The 22722-nt window shown below is 32.8% G+C and overlaps 2 protein-coding genes across 3 annotated transcripts; both read right to left on the bottom strand.

The window, feature by feature from the left end:
- Nucleotides 1-2678: 2678 nt before the first annotated feature.
- LOC114177868 (homeobox protein BEL1 homolog) lies at nucleotides 2679-6536 on the bottom strand. 2 transcript variants are annotated; one of them, XM_028063457.2, is made up of 5 exons: nucleotides 6186-6536; nucleotides 5041-6058; nucleotides 4194-4576; nucleotides 3717-3777; nucleotides 2679-3537 (listed from the first exon to the last, which is right to left on the bottom strand). In XM_028063457.2, exons 2-5 carry the CDS (start codon nucleotides 5968-5970, stop codon nucleotides 2974-2976), a joined length of 1938 nt encoding a protein of 645 aa, XP_027919258.1. In that variant the 5' UTR covers nucleotides 5971-6058; nucleotides 6186-6536; the 3' UTR covers nucleotides 2679-2973. The 2 variants fall into 2 exon arrangements, with proteins under 2 accessions (XP_027919258.1, XP_027919257.1); XM_028063456.2 differs by having other exon boundaries at nucleotides 5041-6092.
- Nucleotides 6537-18145: 11609 nt separating this feature from the next.
- Nucleotides 18146-22237, bottom strand: LOC114178228 (BTB/POZ domain-containing protein). The gene is made up of 3 exons (XM_028064020.2): nucleotides 21081-22237; nucleotides 19634-20622; nucleotides 18146-18572 (listed from the first exon to the last, which is right to left on the bottom strand). Exons 1-2 carry the CDS (start codon nucleotides 21978-21980, stop codon nucleotides 19678-19680), a joined length of 1845 nt encoding a protein of 614 aa, XP_027919821.1. The 5' UTR covers nucleotides 21981-22237; the 3' UTR covers nucleotides 18146-18572; nucleotides 19634-19677.
- Nucleotides 22238-22722: the final 485 nt, after the last annotated feature.

Consider the following 22722-nt stretch of genomic DNA (forward strand, 5'->3'; position numbering starts at 1 on the left):
AGAAAAAGAAAAAGAAGACATAAACGAGAAAAAGAAAGGAAGAGAAAGAGGAAGCTCAACAACAAGTTGTCAACTATGGTGATCAAAGTTGGAGGAAAAGGAAGAAGAAAATGAGTTCAAGGTAACAACAATAGACGTTGGAGGGGGAGGAGAGGATTGGAGGAAGAAGAAGTAGAAAAAGAACAAAAGGAAAGAATAATGGGATGATGAAGAAGAATATCAAATCCGAAATTTACTAATGTATTTATTGAATGTTCAAAATCTCATTACAACAATTTATAGTTTAGACCACACTAAAATAGACAACGGCTAAATAAATGTAGCCTAAACATATAATAAACAACATTTTTATAAATGATGTATAAATATCATGAAAGTCCATGATTATATAATTGTTGCTTTAAACTATGTGGGCAAAACTAGTAAAAATGTGATTTAAAAACATATGTAAGATATAAAATCAACATGTAAAACTGTCGTCTATTGTGAGAAGTTTAAGCAACGATTTAAAAAATATTGTCATACTAAAAACCGTTGTCTATTACCTATAGCTACACTCACCTATACCACACCTAAAAAATTATTGTCTAATCTTTAGACCACGATTTTTAAAATTTATATCATAATTTTATACCGTTGTCTAAAGTTATTTATGTTGTAGTGTCTGTCATAAATTACAAATGGATATTTTGTCAATGAACATTTACCGATGGATTTGAGATTATGACAAATTATTGATAGATTTTGTGGTTTATCGATAAAATTTATGGACGACCATTTTACCAATAAAATTTTACTAATATCAACAAATTTAATCTATCAATAATAAACAATTTTTCTTGCAGTGATGTACCATGGTCCAAAAATAAAATATGAATTTAAATACTAGTCTCATTATATACAAAATGGCCCGCATTTGCTCTTGCACACATGGGAGTACCTTGGCAGTACTCATGAAGCTTTCTCCCATTTTAGAACTCGTAAAAGCTGAAAAATTACATTTCAAAGAAAAAGAAGTAACTTGCCACTCTGAAATTGTTACATATCTAGTGATCATCAATTACGGTAATTTATAAAATAAATTCTTTTCTTTAAATTAAACATATATATATATATATATATATATATATATATATATATATATATATATATATATATATATATATATATATATATATATTATAATATCCTTCTACTTTCTATCTCTTTACACTTTATTTCATTTTAACTATACAATATTTGTTAACTTGATCTCTTTTCAATTTTTTTTTTCATTTTTCTTTCCACACTTTTTGCCCTCTGCCAAATAAAGTGTAACCTTTTGTTTATTTTATTTTCCTTGTCTACCAACCTATTCGCTTGAGTAATCTACTCTTTCATTAGAGTCATAGAGGTCGGTAGTCGTGAAAAGATAAGTAATAATGATGATGGATTACTCATCCATTGCCAACAATTTTTTTGTGTGTATAAAATAGAATCTTTACAATGAACTTAATTAACTTCTAACTAAGTTATTGGATTCTTAACACATCCATAACTTATTTGAATCCAACCACCAATTTCTTGTCGAAAACCAAAAGAATCTCTTGGCAAATCCAACCACTGCAGATTTTGGTTGCCTTTTTAATTCTATATAATTGCATCCTGAAAACATTCAAAGAAGATTTCTCAACAGTAATAATTATTATAGAAAATCAACCCAAACTATGCGACAATTAACCGAGTCTTGATTCAATGAAATGTGGAGAAGATTTTCTAACTTTGACAAACAATATAAGAGAGAACACGACACAAGGGTTGTGAGATGTGATTTGAAATAGTGAGATTCAAGTTCGAGAAATTTACGTTGCATGCAAAACAGTAAGGAATATATTGTCATGCGCTTCATGTCTAAATTAATTGTCTTTTTGAGTCAATTATTTTGACCATTCTGATATTCTTCTCAAGCAAATCCATCCATGGATATAGTGTTTATGATCTAAAGCAATAAAATGGTTTTTTCTTGTACAGTGAGAAAAAATAGTATTGAAAATCAACATGAACATGACATTGGAATTAGGTCATATACATAAAACAAAACTTAACGTAAGAATTTTATAAACTTGAAGTGAAAAGTGAATTTATTTAAGAATTTATAGCTATAAGTATTTATTGATTGGAAATTATAAGCTGTGCATTATGATGGCGTAAAATAAGATCCAATAATGAAGGAAATTAAATAAGCAGGAGTGTAATTCTGCTATAGATACGTATCGATGTATGGTTCGTGGCATTGAGTTGGTGATGAAACTTTTAACACAAGTTGCAGTGTGATTAAAGAGCATGCATGATGATGCATCTGATCTTAAAAAACCCTAGCTAGTGCCTCCAACACTGTTGTAAAGATATAATTTTAATGGCGAAAAAGAAGGGGCACCGTTGAACCAATCATAAAACAGATATATCATAAAGCAACCATGAAGTGAACAAGGGACCACAAACCCTCCAAATTATCTTTCATATTTTCCCACCTCTTCTTCTTAGCATCCAACCAAAACTGTAAAGCCAAAATGATTTATTGTCCTTTTACAATATTCCTTTCTTTTCCCCATTAAATTACAAATATCTCCAATCCCAAAAAACTATTTATTTTCCTCTTCAACGCTTTGCTAGGGGAACCCCATCAACACACAAGAAAATAAATAATTAGAAGATTCAAATTCCAAAATAGATGAGGCATGCGCGTGATCAATACCTGTTGAAAAGTTTACATTATCTAACTACAAGTGTAGTGTAGCTGAAATTCTATATTATGGAACCATTAATATATATAATTAACTATGTACTATATATATATGAAAAAGCTAATTAACTAAAACTGAAAACTAATCCTTCTACTTTAACTAGGACATATATATATATATATACTTACGTGACATCTAAATCCACTTCCTCCATGATGGAATTAAAGAGTATATAATATGATTAATGATATCATACCAAATCATGGAGCAATTGTGTCCCCATGAGATTCCTATACGGCATGTTTTGTCCTTCGCCGTCCAAAAGAGAGTACTCAACTGTTTGACACTCTTCTATCTGGTCCCGTGGGTAGAACATCGAGCTTTGAGTCGCTGGCGGGAACGCTAAACTCACCCCGCTTTCACCCTGCTGCTGTAACCCTAGCGTCAACGACACGCCCCCACCGTTCTCACCATCGTAACCAACCACGCCGGACGACTGCTGCACGTATGACGAAAACTCAAGCTCCACCGACCCGAACGCCTCCGCCGGATGGTTCCTCTCATTCATTTCGTTCTCGTTTTCGACGCTTTTCCCGCTCTTGCCGTCGTTTTTGTGCTCCGTGTTGCTCACCATCGACGACATCTCTGAGTCAATTCGGAGCAGCCGAGCCTGCGTCGGCTTCTGATCCCCCTCGGTGCCTCCTCCCTCCGACGATGCTACGTCGTTTTGCTGCTCCTTCTCTTCTTCCAAGTACATCTCCTCCACCATCGGCTTCCACAGCCTCACCCTCGCGTTGATAAACCAATTCGAAACCTGCTCCCAAATCCCACACGTGCCGGTGTCACCAAACCGTATTTGTTAATTCTTTAATTAATCTATTCATTTTCAACTTTCAACTTGCGTGCATGCAACAGCAACGATTAATTTAGTTACGATAATGTTCATATTCAAATGCAAATTATGCGAAGATATATAATTATATGCACACGTGCCTGACTTCTGGAGAGACCGGTTTGGCGGGCTAGGATGTGTTTATCGACATCACTTGGGTACCTGCAAAGGTTTTTCACCCAAAGCATTAATTAACACTAATGTGACCTTCGATGGCTCGTAGGAGTTACTAATTGATTAATGATTAGAGATAACTGTAGTGGGGGAAACGGGGCCCTACGTAGTAGTTGAGAGAAAGAGGCAATTCGAAACATTGTGATTATAATTTAATGTACAAAACAAAATTAAAATCATTCAAAATAAAGTGACAAAATACCAGAACATGGAATCTCAATGGTGATGCACAGAAGCTACCAAATTCAATTTCATTTCACATGGTTTTTTCTCGGGCACGAATCATTGATTCCTTGGGAAAATCTATTCTGTAGCTTACTTTTTATGCTCAGTTTCATCTCATCATTCATTCATATATGCAAAGCGATGAAGTGCATAAAATAAGAAGAGTAGAGAGGAATTACGGATGAAGAAAGTGCTCGAAAAGCCAAGCCCGAAGAACCGAAACGGATCGTTCGGGAAGGCCACGTTGAGGTCTCCAGGGATGGGTTTCCATCATGCTAATCTGTTGAAAGGCCCTTTGTTGTCTGAGTGATTGGTCAATGATTTTAAGCCTGGGTGTTTCGCCCCTTGTCGTGCCTGGTGCAACGGGATCTTTCTCTCCCATAGCTTTTCTGGTGGCTTGAATTTGTTCCATGATTCCATCTTTCAGACACCTAAAATGGCGAGACATGGCTCTCAGAGCCAAAGCCGAGTAAACTGTGGCTGCCCCGTTACCCGCCACTGCTTCAAAGGAGGAGACCACAGCCTTCATTTGGTTACAGTAATGTTTGTATCTTCTATCAACCTTAGACAACAAAAAGTGTGGGCAAGTAAAAGAAAAGTAATATATAAATTTCACTTTGAAAGTTACGGCCACCTTGGAATTGAATGAATCTTCGCAAGATTTTCATTAAAGTAACAGAAACAAAATGAAAGCGAAGTTGCTAAGAAAAGGTAAAAGGGGGTTTTGTTGCGAGGATAAATAAAAAGGCTCGATTGTCACGAGTTGGCATTGATGAAAAGGCCCGCACCAGCTGCTTAATTAGTTCAAGAATCAAAGTGGAAAGACCCCAATCCCATCAACCACACCAAAGAAAAGTTAAGAACATGGATTGTGACGGGTAATTCGATTGAAGTAAATGCATGGTTTTTACTCACTTTTTCCATGTTATGTGGAACAATCACACGGAAGATATTTCCTTCCCAAGTACAAACTCATCTCTTAAATGAACCCAAACAAAAATAAGAATATTTGAAACATATATGTACCTCTTCCAGCATCGATAGCAGCCTTGTCTTTCTCTTCTGCAACTCCACGAACTCTAGAGAGCCAAGAGAATGGTTCTTTGAGGAACCACCACCGTTGTTACCCTCTTCCCACGCCTTGTTCTTCAGAGACTGCTTCTGCTTTTGCACATCATTTTCCTTTGTTCCCAGACTACAAAACTCGTTCAGAAGGAGCTGTGCAGGCACCAAGAACTTGGAGTTCTTGATCAGAAAATGCCCCTGGTAAATATTCGCAGCTTTGTTAGGACTCACGTACCCGTCTTGCAACATTTGTTGCTGCTGTTGAGCATTGACCGATTTTCCAAAATACCCGTCTCTTGAAACAAAATCAGAAAGATGCTGATGATGGTTTGTTTGTCTTAGCTCGAAAGACTGCAACCCAATACTTGAAGGGTTGGTTGAACTGAGAGAGAGTGAAAGGCCTTGACTGGGCCTTTCGTTACCTTCACAGGGGAACACGCACCTTAAGGAAGAATCATCTAGCATTAACCTGTTCTCTTGCCACGGGGCAGAATCATGGGCGCCACCGACTATTAAATTCTCGCTACTTGTTTCAGAAATCCCTGATGTGAAGTCTTGCTTATTACTATACTCATGCTGGTTATAAAAATTGCAAGAAGACTCGTTCATAGTTTTGGAAGAGGAAGGACCCGCGTGTTGACTTGGTTTGGCGAAGAAACTTTTCCACATGACCCCGTTGCTTTCACTGTGTGGATTGAGATTCTTGGAAAACCCTATCATCTCCATGCCAGTGGTGAGGTTGAACATCTCTGGGTCGGTCACAAAGCCTTGGATGTGGTTCATGAGATGGGGTTGGAGAGTTGGGCTGTTCGATGACACATCGGGGTAGAACAACCCGGTTGACGAACCCATGTCCTTGGATTTCTCTTCACATAATTGTCGAGCCATCATGAAATTAAACTTCCACTTCTTGATAATCTATGTCCCCAGCAACACTTTCCGTTTATAAGGGATGCGCTTTCATCAAGCTTGAACAAAACTAAGAAATAGAGCCCCTCCGAGATAGTTAGAAACTGAAGAAAGCAAAAAAAAAAATGAAATTTTATGTGTGTATGACTTATGAGTATATTTGAAAGTGAAAAAATTGAAAAAGTGGAAGATCTTACCGTAAGGTGGAATAGATGAGATTAGGGTAGATGGTTGTTTGATGAGAGTGGTGGTGAAGGTGGTGGTGATGTTGATGGTGAAGGTGTGGTTGGAAATTGATGAAGAGGGTAAATTAGAGAGGAAGTGGAAGCTGTTTTTCCTGAGTGTTGTGGTTTAAGAAGGCAACATGAGGGTACCATGAAAACCAACCTAGGAAGAAAGATGAGATATACTTCCTCAGAAATAGAAGATCAGATAGGGGTGATGATGACCTCCATGCTATGATCATCATTGATATGCCTGCTGCTCCAGTTCTTCTTCTTTTCTCTCTCTCTACCTATGCAGAGAAGTGGGTCAATGCAGAAAGATATATTAATACAGGTATACACCCCAAACAGTCTTCATTTAAATGCAAAAAATATCAACCAATTATTTCTTCCTAATTATTAAAAGAAATTCTACAATCACTCAAATTAATCATATTAAAATTTCATCTTAAATTCAATAAAAATCATTTTATACAATATATATTTTAATAAATATTAATGAATTTAGTTTCAATGACTGTGAAAGGTTTTTGTTTTTCATCGTTATTTATGCATAATATATTTAATTGTCTAATTTTATATAACAATAATAATGTGTATATGTAAAATTCTAATAAAAACGAAATTAACCTCAAAGTACACATAACATGGACCAGCAGCAACAACATAATAAAGTAAGATCGTCCTTTGCCTCAAATATGAAACTAACTACTGTGTACAAGCCGCCGCATGAGTTGTTCTTTCATTTGCTAACACCGTGATCTTTCACAACAACATAAAATAGACATGTTTTTTTTACAAAAGTCCTGTTTTTAATTTTAGTTTGTCCTTCTATATTTTTTTATTAAATAAAAATGGTTATAAAGGTAAAAAAAATAATTATTAATTTGCAATGGGGAAAGGAATAGGGAAATCTTTGTAGGGAACGAATCCCTAGATGGAAGTGATTGGTAAGTAATGTGAAAAAAAGGGTTTTTGAGTGAGAAGAGAAGGGTGGGTCCTGATACTGCCTCCCTTATGTTGTTGTCTTCCTAAACAAAAGCTACCTCAGTTATTCCCTTCTGTTATATGTCTACACAGATAAATAGGGTGAACCTGCTCTGTTGTACTATCCATAACTGTATAATTCATACACATCAACGATCAAATTTTTTATTTTTTATTTATTTTTAGTTCATTCTTAACACTGAAGTAGAGTTTATTAAATATCAAGTAGTGAGAATTTTAACTCACCATTCCTAAGGAGAGAGAGATTGAATAGCAAAAACGTAGGTGTGTTTGGATTTGGATACGCTATGCTTTTCTATAGGGAAGGTGTTTGGTCAACATTGGTGTGTACAGGAAAAAAGACAGAGGAAAATAAAAAATCTGACAACTGATACTTCTTTCATTTCTAAATACAGACAATATACTTTAAACAAAAATGCTTTTCTATTAAAAATAGATGTTTCTCGTTAATTTTTAATAAAAACAACTTTAACTATTTTAATCCATAAATAATAAATGTTGTAAAATTCAAGAGATACTAAAAATTATAAATCCATCGTTAATTGATTTAATTTTAAAAGTCAACTAATAAAATAAGATTTATATCTATTTACATAGTAAAAATAGATGTTTCAGTCTAGTCTAGATTTTCATTTCAACAAAATGTATCATTTGCTTAAGCAAGAAGAAGATAAAAAAGAAAATTGAACATAGGTAATTTAACCTGTTTGCATTGTGGAAAACTTTCAATAGTATGTCAGCCACCGAGAATATGGGTTTCGACATTAGTTTTATGGTGTAATTTATATAAAATAGAGTATTTTTTTAATCATGGTTTTTGAATTTTTCCAACAAACAAATAATCATGTCAAAAAAATTCAGTGTGTAAATAAACAAAAATATAACAATAATCTAACTCCCTTAATTTATAAAAAATAAATAAAAACGATTCAAATCTCAAAACTTGACCTATAGTCTACAAGTGTTGTTCATGGAAGGTTTTGTGAGAGAGATAAGTGTTGGTAGGAGGGAGGCACATATGTGGTAGCTTGAAGGAGGGTGTATGGAAAAGGAAGAAATACCTTTTTTTTTTAAATTAAGATTTAATTTATATTTGATAATAATTTTAAAACCTAGAATTTGGAGAAAAAAACACTTAAAAAATACACTTCATGTTAAGAGTGGGTTGATTTTAATTAGGCATTATTAAAATCTTAAACTATAAAATTGATCATTTAATTTTGTAAGGAATTAGTTTGCAATCACTTAATTTAGGTTTAATTACTTAAGAAATTAAAATTACAATAATTAAATGAATCCACCATATAATTTGAATAAATGTTATAAACTTGAGTTGTACAGGGTTTCATTAAATCCAACTGTAATATCTCATATCAATTTAAAAACAACATGTGCATATCAATCTTCAACAATTTGTAATAGAGCTTCTTTTTTTCATCCTTTATTTTTTTTAATTGAATAAAAATATAAATATGTACATTAAACTTATTCTCGTGTTAGTCCACTAATTAATTATATACTTGAAATTAAAAAACCATTACTTGTAAATTTGATACACTTCCTAAAATACTTAATAGTGTTTAAAAAACATAAACCTTATGCTAAATTTGGAATTAAGGGGTGAGATGATTTTAAGAACGAAAATGGTAAAGAATTATACGATTATAAAAACTTACTTAAGTAGTATTTACAACTTCTTAAGTGAGAGACCTATAACTCCCTTAAATAATAAAAAGGACGAAACACTACGTAAAATACGTTTAAGTAATATTTTATTTTAACTTAAATAAAAAATATAACTTGAGATCAAACAATTATTATATATATATATATATATATATATATATATATATATATATATATATATATATATATAACTTATACAGACTTAAGTCCAGTGTGAAAAATATATTAAAACTTTGAAAGTGAAACTGAAAAACATTTTCTAAATGTCTTTATCACAAATTCTTTAAATTTTTAATTTACAAAGTTTATTTGGAACTTGCCAAAAAAAAAGTAGTATTTATAATAAAGTAATTTATGCTCATTTACTTAAAAAATTATTATTTAAATCATTGAGTGATCAATGCTATACATTGAACCTGGATGAATTAATACTTTATTTATTGCACGAGAGGTGATTTAATAAGTTTCAACTCTAATTTCTCGTTCGTATTTCACCTACACACTTTACACATTTATTGTTTAACAAAATCACAAACAAGTCATTTATTTTTTTTTTCCTTTAACATTTATTTTACTTGAATTATTCTAAAAAATCAAACCATTGTTTTCACATCTTGAATTATTGTGTAATTGTATATACATTACGTGAAATTTTTTTAGGATTTGATACTTGAATCTATATCTATTTTAGAATACTTATTAGTAACTTGTTAAAATCCTTAATAGATGGAGGCTATGTTGGAAAAGATGAAGGGAATCAAATGACGAAAGAAACAGATAAAGAGATATGTTAGTTTGTTTTCTTCACAAGGACTTTAATGTCAGTTCAATTTTATTTTATTTAAAAAACAAAAAAACTTCTTATATTTTTCAAAAAGAAATCAGTAATACTTATCATTATATCCATATAGAAAAATCCATTCAATTTTATACTCATACTTTCAAGAAAATATCCATGTTCAAATTTATATATTGTCGTTAAATATTTTATAATATTCTCTTTAATTAATTTAAATATAATCTCTCATTGTACCTTTACTTAACAAATTAAAAGCAAAAATTATTTTAATGATAGAGGTTCATAGCAATATCAGGAAATTTTGATTGATAAATAAAAGGAAGTAATGTTGATTAGCCAAAAACAAAATTTAGAAGCATAGGTAATAAAGGCAGTAATGTTGGGAGGTGCATTGTTTGGTGATCCTATCTTTGCCCATCTAAATCTTATATTAATGGGTGAATTAAAGTACTCCACCCATTCCTCTCTCTCCATTTTGCATGGGAGGGACCGCATCATCCTTTATCTTTATTATTCTTCATCCAAACATGCCCCTCCACGCGCATCTACTTTCGCACCCAGCACTCTACATAAATCTCAATTAATGCTACCTAAGTACAATTATTACTCAATCATCATCATCATTATTCACATTTTAAAACCCATCAAAACTTCACTCAACATTATCACTAACACTAATTCCCTTCATCCCATTCAAGGCAATTCCAACAGATAATTACGTAAAGCAAGATTAAATCATCCATGAAGTGAAGGATAGTAGTGTCTGTCCATTCAACACTCTCACGTTCGCTTCTTAGTAAGCCATCATTTTTGGCCATTTCTAATTTTGCATTTCGTCATTTTCAATCAAAAACACGTCCAAGAACAACGTTGTTTTGCATCAAACCGATGTTATGTTATGAATCTTGGTGTTAAAAAAAAAAATATTGAATTGAAAGGGGAGATGAAAAAGACGCGCAAGAGAAGAGAGTGGGAGAGTGAAGAAGTGATAAAAAGGGTGGTTGGTTGGTGTTTGTGGTCCTTTTTCTGTGTTGTGTTTTGAACGTTGGTGCAGCTTTCTCCGCCGCTTGCCAAATTTCTCTTCTTCCAACCCAACCATGACATCACACACCAACTTCTTTTCTTTCTTCTTATTGCCACTTCTCACTTCTCATACTGCTTTTGCTCTTTCTCTGCACTCTGCGCATGCTTTCAACCGCATCTCGCTGCGCAGACTCAAGTGAATGCATGAGATATAACGTGATCCCATATAGTTGGTATTTATCACGGGACAATTGATGTGATATGTAATATTTATTTTTCAGCAATTATTTTACTAGAAATTCTATTCTTAAATTGTGACTTGATTCATCTGACATTTGTTACGGAATAATTGTGCAACCTACAACAATCTCTTCCTTAGTTCTGATATCGATTATTATAATCCACTGCTGTTACCACTTTATTTATACAAGTCTGGTCTCACATTTTTGAGAACTATATATTCTGGTGTGAAGAAGTGTAGAAAAATTATAAATTAAGGAGTTTATAATTTTTTTATCAAAATAAACAAAAAATACCTCTCGTTTTGTTATATTTATATATTCTTCAATTTCTTAACTATTATTCTAAACCTGGTGTGCGAAAGACTTTGGGAATCTTTAATCGGAAGATTTAATATGAATTTAATATAGCACTTACTTATTTATAGGTATGAGATAATAATTCTTTGTTCACATCTCTAATCATGGGGCCCTCCGCAATGTTAATATCATTGATTTCCTAAGTTTCCATTAGGATTTTTGTGGTATTATAGTTATGAGAGAATATAGTTGGTTAGTTAATGTTTACAAATTGGTGAAGGGAATTCCACAATTGTTGCGCACACAAGGGTAACAAATGAACTTACTACAACATAACAAATGAACTTGTGGATATTCTTGAACTCATCTTGATTTTAATAAAAAAAATTTAGCAGGATCATCCGAGTCATATTCATTTCGCCTTTCTCTTTACTTTAAACTATTAAAATAGTTTTAATTTAAATTGATTTTAAAAAATTATTCTTTATATTTTGTTTTATTGGATGAACCATTATTTTGTTAAACAACTTTTCATTCTGTCTCTTAATTGCTTCATTCATTTAATATCTACTAAGTTTATTTAAATTTTAGAAATACTTTTTTAGCATAATTTCAATTTCACAATTCTTTTTAAGTTTTGTTTTGATAATCTATTACATTTTAGGAAATATAAATGTTAATATTATCGAATCAAATTATTTTTGGAATACATATTTAATTATTTATGATCACTTTTATTTTTTTTATTTTTTTTATTTTTTTTATCATGTAAGTATTTAACTACCAATTTCAACGTAAACTCTTAACCTCTTTTTTTTCTCTCTTTTGTTCTACATTTTGTTTAATATGAGAATTTTCTTTTCATTATCTCTTGATGGTAAAACTCCTTTTATATCTACCAAATTCATTTAAATCTTCAATACATTTCCAATCTTAATAGTTGCAAAATTCACAAATGTTACCATTCACATGAAATTTAATTTTTCTATCATTATTTACTTTTTTCGTAATTAATTAACATTTTTAAAATTGTTATCATTAATTTTTTATATAATTATAATTTCTCACTTAATCAGACACCCCGAAGAAAATAAAATATTTATTTTTCTGACATTGAATCTTTGATATTGTCATATTTTTCTATTCTTGATTTTTATTTTTTACAATAATCTTATTTACTTAAGAATTAAAACAATGTGAAAGTAAATATATATATCCTTTATTTCATGAAAAATGAAAATAAAACATTAGTTATATTATAGACAAAATTAATATACATTTTTAATTCAAAAATAAAAATTGGTAATCAAGCCCTCGTCAAACACTTTTTGGATTGAAACATCTTATAAAATTGTGCCCAATAGGTATAACATAATGATACAATAACACTTTGACAACGGTAATTTTTTTAATCGAAACAAAAATACTATGTCTCTTTTCAAACACAAACCACGTTTTTTTTTTCACGAGAAGAATCTCTCCAACTAATTGTTAACTAATATACAATTATTATGAAGGTATAAGTCGAATCCCCAACTTATATACTCTAGAACTATCTCACAACTTAGGAAGGAAGAAATAAAATTATATTTTGGTTTTCCCTAGAAAAATAAAAATCAAAGGAAATAAAGTATGCGCAAATTCTTGCACACCGACTTATAAATATTTAGCTACTTATTACAATCATCTCGCAATTTAAATTATCAAATATTTATCATTCGATGAAAAGTTATAATTATGAGTCGAGTGTAACTTTTGTTTAAAAGTATAACAGTACAAACATCATAATTTTCGATTGTAATTTAGCTCACTTAACTCCTGTAATACAATAATTAATATCACTTCAAATAAATAATTTTTGTATAATTTATCTTTTTATGCTATCCATATATATATATATATATATATATATATATATATGGTTAAATATGTTTTTTTTTCTTAATTTTTAATGAATTTTGGAATTAATCCATTTTGAAACTTTGGACCAATTTTATCCTTCATCTTTCGAAATACGTGGATTTAGTCCTTTTAATCAAATTTTGTTAAGTTTATTTGATATTTCAATTGTTGTTTCATAATAATATTTGACTTAACATTAAAACAACAATGTGTCAAACAGTCTAAATAACTCAAATACAATTCTGAAATACGTATGAGACATCAAATAAACTTAACAAAATTTGATTAAAAGGACTAAATCTATGTATTTCGAAAAATGAATGACTAAATTAGTCTAAAATTACGAAATTGACTAATTCCAAAATTCATTAAAAGTTAAGAGACCAAAAACATATTTAACCCGTATATATATATATATATATATATTAGTATGATGAGATATTGCAGATTTAGATTGTAAAAAGTAGAATTGTGAAGTAGGAAGAGCGTCAGCAGATTCTTCTTGGCTGGTGTTACAGGATTTGGATTTTCAATGCAAGATGGAGAGTGTTGAGAAAATTGAAAAAATAAAAAAGAAATGTGTTTGAAAGTGTTTTGAGTCCAGAAATGGCGGGGGAGTGTAAGAGTAAAAGAAAAGTGTGATGAAGTGTGTAGGGTAGGGTGGTCCATGTTCTTTTGAGTGGTACATACAGGTATATTTGTGGTTCCTACTTAGGACCATCCTAATCCTAGGGTTACTGCTTTTCCTCAACTAGGGAACCTACCCATGCAACCCCTAAACACTATAACCATCCTCCTTTTATTAATTACACCATTTCAACTGTGTCTCAGATTGAGACATCCAAAAAAAACATCCTTAAACTATTATTATTAATTACATTCTTTTCTTTTCTTTTCTCCCCCCTCGATTTACTGTAATCCAATCCCATTCATTTCTAACTCCAACCATGCTTTCATCTCATTTATTAATTTCATTTTATGTGCAAATAAATATTATTCAGACAAAACAAAAGTATTGTCATAAACAAAAATAACATATTCAATTATTTACTCAAGACAGCCTGTGTTTAGAAGAGCATACTAGATTCTAATAATAGGATCATTAATCCTAATTAACTTCACTTACACAACCTAACACCTCGCTAATTCCACTCAGCCATCATTTTTCCTACATTTTCAACCATTTAATCTCCTTTCTAAAACACATATTTAGATATTTTCTTACAAAATATAAAATACTTTTTCATATACTAATTGTCCTAGGTTAGAGTGTGTCAATTGTATCGTAGAATGAGATGTGAACTAACTCACAAATCAAATTATAGTCTTTGCACTGTTATATTCCCAAGTAGAAGAAATTATGTTCCAACCATCAATTATAACATTTGTTTTGATTAAATTTAGAAAAAATTAAATTTGGTTGAGTAAAATTAAAATCTCTTTCAACAAAAAAGTTTTATGATTTTGCTTTGAAACTAACCAAAGTCTGAAACTCAATGGAACATAACAAAAATTTGTCAAACATTGTCTGTGATTTTCAATACAGAGAAAAATTGAATTTGAACTCTCAAGCTAAAAATTAAACACACACTTAGTAAATGATATGGGCCCATTTTTTTTAAATTAAGGTTACAAAGTAAGATTATTAGAGAAGAGATCAATTATTTTATGAGATAGATAAGATGAATAAAATAAACTCTTAAGTAAAAAAAGATTGAATTTTATCCATTGATAATAAACTCTACGTCCAATACGAAAAAACTAATTTATATATAGATTAAAAATATTTTGAAAATATGGTTTTATTATTATTATTTGTTTTCATTTATGGCTTACTTTAACATAAATTTATTCAAATTGACTACTTCTACAGCCTAGGAAAACTTCTTTTATTATTTATTATGTTTTCTGAGAAAAATTCAAGTGATTTCCATCATTAATTAATATTATTAGAGGTATAAAATGAAAATAAACATACTATATTGAAACTAAAAAGACTTATTTTAGTACATATATCATATATTTCTTATATACACAACAATTATGACATAAAATAAGTATTCTTGAATAATTTTGAAATTTTATTGTCACACTTTTTGATAAGTGTAGAAGACTTATGGACTTCCAATAAAAAAAATGCAGTCAAACTCACTTTTGTGAGGTGTAGAATTATAACAAACAAAGAGAAATTGTGGGATAAAATCAAAACAAGAAAATACCTATAGAAGGCATGTAAAAATACATAAAAAAAAATAATCAAACACAAAAAATTTAAAATGTTGTTGATTTTAAATTTTGATTATTTATCACACTTATCTTAAAATATATTTTTTGTAAATTAGAAAAAATATTGTTTATATAGTTTACCCAATTAGTAAATTTTGAAAGTTTTTATCTAATGATAAAAAGTTAATTGGAAATTTGTTTTAATTCCAGAGGTTAGAGGTTTCGTGCACATTTTGAGAAGCTTTATTCATATGTATTTAGAAATATTTCCTTTAACTTGCAGCTGAATTTCCACGTTAAACCCACTTCCTTTGGCCTTGTCCCTGGAATATTGTGTTAAAAGGTTTTTGCAGAAGACAAATTTAATGAAAGCTACCTTTTATGTTTATTCCAATAAATTCGTTTTCTTTTTATTTTTCTGCATTAAATTTCAACATGAAAGCTATTTTTTTCTAGTTGGACGGTTGCTTCAGACAACATCATATTTTTCATATTATGATATTCGTTTGTTGGGTAATTAAAATAAAATAAGTTTGAGAAAGAGATGGAAATGCAAGTAATAAGAAGTAAAACAAAACAACCGTCAGTGTTCGATTTTTATTGTGTTCTCGCACGTTAATTAATCAAACACAGTCAATTTTTTGTATTTTAAGTGTGTCATTTAATTACTTGTTTAAAATGAGAAATAATTTAATATAAACTGTTGCAATGAAAATATTTAAAAATAAAATAATCATTGAAGTCCAAAAATGAAAGTATCTAGCTGGTGGCCAATGATAAGAATAACAGTGGGAACGGGTAATTCTTCCTTCAGACTCATTCCATGGTATTTATCAGTAAAAACAAAAATTTCAACATTCAAAGGAAAAAAAAACATTTTAGCATCATATTTTATTTTATGTGAACAAACTGAAATTCTTGCAAATTAAATCAATACTTCGATAATCAGCCCACAGAAACAACACTACATGGATGATGTATTTTCTTTATCATACATATTTAAAATCTTCACCACAAAATTTTTCATATAAGTTTTCTGATTTTTTTTTTTAATTTAATATGTTATATAATATTATTTTTTAAAAATTTTATGTAGAAACTAGAAATATATTACTTTTCTTAATGCTAATTTAAAGTAGGATGATGAAAAGATGCATTTATATATTATTTACTATTATCTATATTCTATTATCTTTGTGATCTTTTACATAATATTGTAATGGTTGTTTTTGGGAAGCTTCGATTGGATACAGGAAAAAATTGACAGGGTGCAGAAAGTAACACTATTATAATTTATGCGTAAGTCCATCCTAAAACTGTAAAATAAATGTTTTAATGGGCCTTTCCTTTCCTTTTATTTGTCAAAAAATTGATTGGTATTTTGCATTTATGATCCCCTTATGTGTGTACTATTTGAACTTGCTTCTAACTTATTTATCAATATAAATTTGTTTTGGAGTTGAATGAACAGTTTTCTCAAGCTCTGTTAATTTGCAACTGATTTTTAATTTTTTTGTTGTTGGGCCTATACTTTAATTGTCACAACTTTTGCTATAATTGAAGAAAAGATAGAAAGCACTGAACCCAAATAACTTCATTTTCATGATTCGTGTGAGGAACTTATAACATATATATATAAACAGTATGCTAAAAATATCTAACACTACAAAATATGGTAGGTCAGATTTTTTTTAAAAAATAAATTTGATAAAGGTTAATAATTTACGTGGCCATTTCTAAATAAATGATAGACAGACAAAAAAAGGCTTACGAAGCATTATGTTGACTAACTAAAAAAGACTCTGTTTCTATGTGTGATTTATCAATAAATTAAACTATAAGAGATTGTTGTTGGCAATAAACTATTATAAAACCCAATAAATTTACTTGACAGTTGTAATTAAATAGTGATTTTCAAAATAGTTTATGCTATTGGCGGATGTAGACTTTTTATTCAATAGAAAATTTGAAAGTGAAAGACAAATGGCAAATTATAGTAATTTATAATTAAATATGCCAAAAACAGACAAAACATAGCACTTGATAACGATGAGTGGTTTTTTTACCAGGATTTAATGAGAACAGACATCATTATTTGAACACTTATCAAGCATGCTGATGTTAATTTTCATCATCAATTACTACATTAAGGTTTTCTTTTTCATCTACTTAACGTGGAATAAAACATTGTCGTTATTCTGTTGTTTTTATGACCTTGCTTACAGTAGTAAAAAGAATTAAAAAACAAATTGGGGCAACATTGTCATATTTGAGACGAAGCTTTTTTCTTACTTGACGTACAAAGTTATAATATTGTCCCTTTTCCCTTTTCCTTCATTGTTAGATTTGTGCAAGGTAGCATGTCGACAGAACATAAGCAATGAGACAGGGGCATGTTTCTGTTGTTTGCAAATAGCAACCAGTTGTTGGGTCAACCTATTTGTTCAATTATCATGTCTCCATCGAGCATACATGTTTTCTGGTCGTTTGACTAGTATTATGGAAACTCCAACTTTGCAAAACTTCTTCCTTTCCACTTCTTCATCATTCTTTCCCTTTTCGTGAAAAGCATGGATGATTATGTTGCCTGTACCATGGCTAATTTCCATAGCCATTTCACCATGCTTTCATAAAGAATCTAACACACAAGCAAGAAACAAAAACCCAAGAACGGTGAAAGTGAAGGTGAAGGTTTTGCATCTCTCAAAACTTTTGTTGAAAAGCAAGAAATAGAAAATGAATCCACAGTCTTCAGTAAAGAAAAAACAAATTATATTCCCAAAGTTTAACCTCCCTCCAAGTTATTCCCATCATATATAACACAACCGGTTGAATATATTCAATACTCAATACCATTCAATAATCAAGATAACCTAATTTGCAAGAAAGATATTTAAGTATATGTATATATCTCCATCCTCCTTTTCACCACCATCATCTTTCTTGCATTCAAAGCTATTTGATGCTCTACCATAAAAGAAATTTTATCCTCGTGTTGAACCTTCCATGAACCCAGCGGAACATAACGTGGAACGAGTTGCTGAACTCGATAAACATGGCTCATCTTAGGAACTTGGAAAATTGAAGGCCAACCATTCTTTAACAGCATTCAACTACCTTGAACTCTTGCCGGGGAGCTTGCATTGAACCATCAGAAACTTATATTCGTCACTGAAACTACAGTGAGAAACACAATACCAAGATTGAATTATTTTCCAGGAAAATGCATTTTACTTATGTTCGGGAGCAATTACGGGATATTTACTGAAGAAAACATGCATTTCTAAGGAATAGATTTATGTGGCAGGCCTTGACAAATAGAAGTTGAACAATTTAGGAATATGCCAATCAAAAGCACAAATATGAGATAAAGACCAACGAATCATACAACTAACTGACCAAGACGAAGTTTACCTGCATAAGAGAATAATGCAACATAAAACAAACAAGAGATCTTCACAGCCAAAAGGGATGATGCTAGTATTGGCCAGCATGTTCATAACTTCACACCGAGAAATAAAACAAAAGAATCTCACGCTTATAAGAATTTTTAAGAAGATTGACTTCAAAGAGCAAAAATCAAGCATCTAAACTTATTACTGTGCGGCCAATATGATGATGGTGTGCCAAAATATTCACTGACAAGTTAACAACACTTAAACAGCATCCAGGCATCAGAAAATAGAAATGATGCCACGACCAGTTATTTTTAGAAGAAAATCTAATGTTTAGTCAACCACATGAATCTTATTTTATACTTCATTCGGACAAGTCAAAAACGTTATCAGAAATGGTATTTTGGAACCTAAAAAATTATATAAATTACAAAAGAAGCTAGGCATGTCTTGCCACCACACTACATGGATACGAGGAAGTTGGAACTATCATTGATAAAATAAAGACTGATTTTGTCTTAGGTACACTACATAACCACTTTTGTCAGTTCCTTCTCTAGGAATGTCATCCATTCTATAGATAAGAGCAAAATTACTGATGACCTAAGTGTAAATAATACAGCAGATATGAAGTGAGAAAAGGAAAGAGGTTCCATGCACCGACTCAAACTAAACGACCCTCTTTGGTTATTTCCAACAAAATAGGTGGTGAAGATAAACAGTGCTAACTTCTAGCCAGAGCATGAAGGCATCAAGTCTAACTACATATTTCACACCATTGAATTTGCAGGTCGTAGATGAATCAAATAGACATGATCACAAGAAGCACAAAAGGTGACGTACCCAATAATTTACTGCCAATTTTTCCACAGTGGAACAATCTGTCTTCAAGGGTTCTCAGCTGATGTAGTTGTAATTCGTAGTTGTCTTGTCCGTTCTTGCTCTCCATTCCTCTTCCAGAAAGCCCTTCTCCACCAAACTTCAAATCCTCTTTGAATATTTGGGCAATCTTCGCCGGAATTCAAGAAACGATCAAACCAAGCAAGCAAAATATCCTGTTGCCAGGAGAGTGGCAGAGTAAGAATCGTGTTACTGAGACCATCCTCAATTAGGTGCCTATCAAGCCCCTTCGATGCCCTCCTCATCCAACCAAAGTCATCATAAAAGGGCACCAACCATGTTTTTAGAAGCAAACATCTAACATCTTTAGAAGCCAACAACTGTCCTTTCCCAATCCCAACAAACAACCTTGCTGTAACTCTGCTAACCTCAAACCTGTGAACTGCTGGCACCTTAGAATGAGCTTCAGCCAAATCTGCCTGAGAGGCCCATGTTTTCAGGAAATCCTCGGCAATCTGTCTGTCAACTAAAATATCCAAAATCCAATGCAAATTGTCTGCTTGTCTTGCAATTTGACTCACATCCTGCAAGTCCGAACCCGCAGCCTGCAAAAAGTGGTGACGAAGTAACTGCAGACAATCATCACATGCTAAGTACAGCGACTCCTTCCGAAGATCATTCTGAGAAGAATTTTCATGCAGCATCTTCGACACTAACCCTTTCATCTCACGCCTGGCCTTCTCATCCTTGCCTTCAAGAACCACACGGATAAGCTTAAGAAGAACCTCCTCATTATCACTCCCCTCTTCATTTCCATTGGTAGCAGCATCAGTTGAAACCCTCTTCAAAACCTCCCCTGCGCCAACCGCTTCAAGACGAAGCTCAGAAAGGAGCGATGCCACCTTCTCTTCCTCATCCTCGGCCCAAGGTGCCGCTTCCAAGTACTCCAAACAAGACAAAACCCCAGCATCAAACCCAATGGCAGCTGAAACCTAATAAAAAACCACAAGGAAAAACAACTGGTTCAGCCCCACAACCCTAAACAAGGCAAATTCCAAACAGGCACAAAAAACAGCAAGGGACGAGAAAAGGAATGCATTGGCGTAATAAATAGCCAAACCCATAACCTAAACAGCAGAATTTCCATCCTTCAACTGTTCACATACGAAATTCAAACTTTTCCTACTGCCCAAACCTAACCCCACAGCATCATTTAATTAACATCCACTATCCATCCAATAAAACAGAACAGCTAAACTGTTCCATCCCAAAAGAGTAATCCATATTGTTTAGAATTCGAGATTAAAAGTAGTTCAGATAGAACTCTTGCCCTAACGCACTAACCACCAAGACACACACTTTAAGAACAAATCTCAGATGGCGTGATCCTAACAATGCAGCCAAGTTAATGCCTGAACAAAATAACAAAACCCTCAGAAAACGGCGTTACCTTTAGGATACCGAGAACTCTGGAGACATCCTCCCTCATGAGCTTCTTCCTAAGATCCTTACAATACATCAACCTCAAGGTCTCGATGTAAACCTCCACATCGTCGCAATCGGCGATTTCAACTTCGTAGGGAACCGGCGAGCGCTGCTGCTGCTGCTTGGTCCAGCGATCGGAGAGCTTCACCGAGAAGAACCTACTATGCGCGACGAGGATTTGGCGATGCACGTTCATGGAGACACTGATTCCATCTTTGGAGCTGAGCGTGAGCTTGATATCGCTGGAAGCGGCATCGTTGAACTGGTTCCCGGGGCTGCGGGACCCCAAGAGGTCCGAAATCCGCTGCATCATGAGGGCGTGGCGATCGAGAATTTGGGGTTTGTGCAGCGACGACGCAGCGGCGGCGGTGACGGTGGTGGGCGGGATGTGGGTGGTGGGCCTGTGGTGGACATCGGGCTCGCTGGCCATCATCTCGAAGAGCGTGGGGCTGGATCGGGTCTTGTCGGGCGGGGGGGACATTGGGTTCAAAAGGCCCGCGGTGAGGGCGGAGTTAAACTTGGAGAAGCTGGAAGGGAAGTCGTGGGCCTGCGGCTGGGAGGGGTGGTGGCCGTTGGCGGTGGGGGAGGAGTGGGTGAAGTCCATTATCGGGGAGAAGCGCCCCGGCGAGAAGCGGATCCTGTGGGTGGAGGGAGATTCGGGCAATGCAGGTGGTTCGGGTTCGGGTTCGGGTTGTGATGGGGTTTGGGAACATATAGGGGATTGAGGAGTGCGACGGTGAGGGATTGTTTGGGTGTGGTTTGGAGATGCCGCAGCGGAGATTGTCGTTTCTCGATACTTGCGTCGTTTGGGCTTGGTGGGCTGGTTTTGAAGTTTGAGGAAAGTTGTTGTAGTTGTCGCTGCCATCCAATGTTGTCGTTCTTGTTATTGTATTGTTGTTGCGATAATCACTAATCACACTGCTACTGCTACTAATCTCTGTTGCGCCTGTTTTTCTTCTTGTCCTTTAGCGCATCGCAGAAGAAAGAAGAGAGAGAGAGTGGCGCAAGGTTTAATAAATGGCGGTGGAAACGAGACGTGTGAGGTGGGAATGGGATAAAAAACCCACACAACCATTAATACCTGAAAGAGATATCACCCTCATTCTTTTCCAACTGGAATTCACCATTTTAACCCCTTTGCTGTTTGGTGGGTACATTCACTCACATGCGCAACCACACAACTCACATTCAAAACTCAAACCAACAAACATCATATGTTACTGGTAGATGTGTATTGTCCCTCTATATTTCTGTTCCCAACCCTATGGTTTCATTAATCTCATCAAAAAAAGTTTTTCTTTTTTTTCCAAATCCTGGTTTTGACTTTTGAACACAACAATATGGCAGATTCACAGATCATTAATTATTTCAGTAATAAATAAACTAACACGTGAGATGTCTTATTTTATGGCTCCTCTACTTCAACTACGCTTAGCCTGCACTTCTTATATTCTTGTCAGACTTAATTTATCATTCCTTTAAACTCCTTCTTCTTCTTCTTCTTTTCTTATTTAAGATATGCCGTGCTTTAAATTTTAAAATTATGTATTTTATGGAAAAAAAAAAGAAGAATTTTCTTAATTTTTTAGAGATTTTTTTAACCCGAA

Source organism: Vigna unguiculata, chromosome 3 (genome assembly GCF_037176805.1).
Source record: "Vigna unguiculata cultivar grain cowpea cultivar isolate G323 ecotype 2 chromosome 3, ASM3717680v1, whole genome shotgun sequence".
Classification (NCBI taxonomy): domain Eukaryota; kingdom Viridiplantae; phylum Streptophyta; class Magnoliopsida; order Fabales; family Fabaceae; genus Vigna; species Vigna unguiculata.

Excerpts from the sequence above, each read along its gene's own strand:
- LOC114178228 (XM_028064020.2), bottom strand. The coding sequence starts at position 21,980 with ATGGCAGCGACAACTACAACAACTTTCCTCAAACTTCAAAACCAGCCC. Across the intron at positions 20,623-21,080 it reads GAGTTCTCGGTATCCTAAAG|GTTTCAGCTGCCATTGGGTT; the intron begins GTAACGCCGTTT and ends GTTTTTTATTAG.
- LOC114177868 (XM_028063457.2), bottom strand. The coding sequence starts at position 5,970 with ATGATGGCTCGACAATTATGTGAAGAGAAATCCAAGGACATGGGTTCG. Across the intron at positions 4,577-5,040 it reads TGCTATCGATGCTGGAAGAG|GTTGATAGAAGATACAAACA; the intron begins GTACATATATGT and ends TTGTTGTCTAAG. Across the intron at positions 3,778-4,193 it reads TTCGAGCACTTTCTTCATCC|GTACCCAAGTGATGTCGATA; the intron begins GTAATTCCTCTC and ends AAACCTTTGCAG.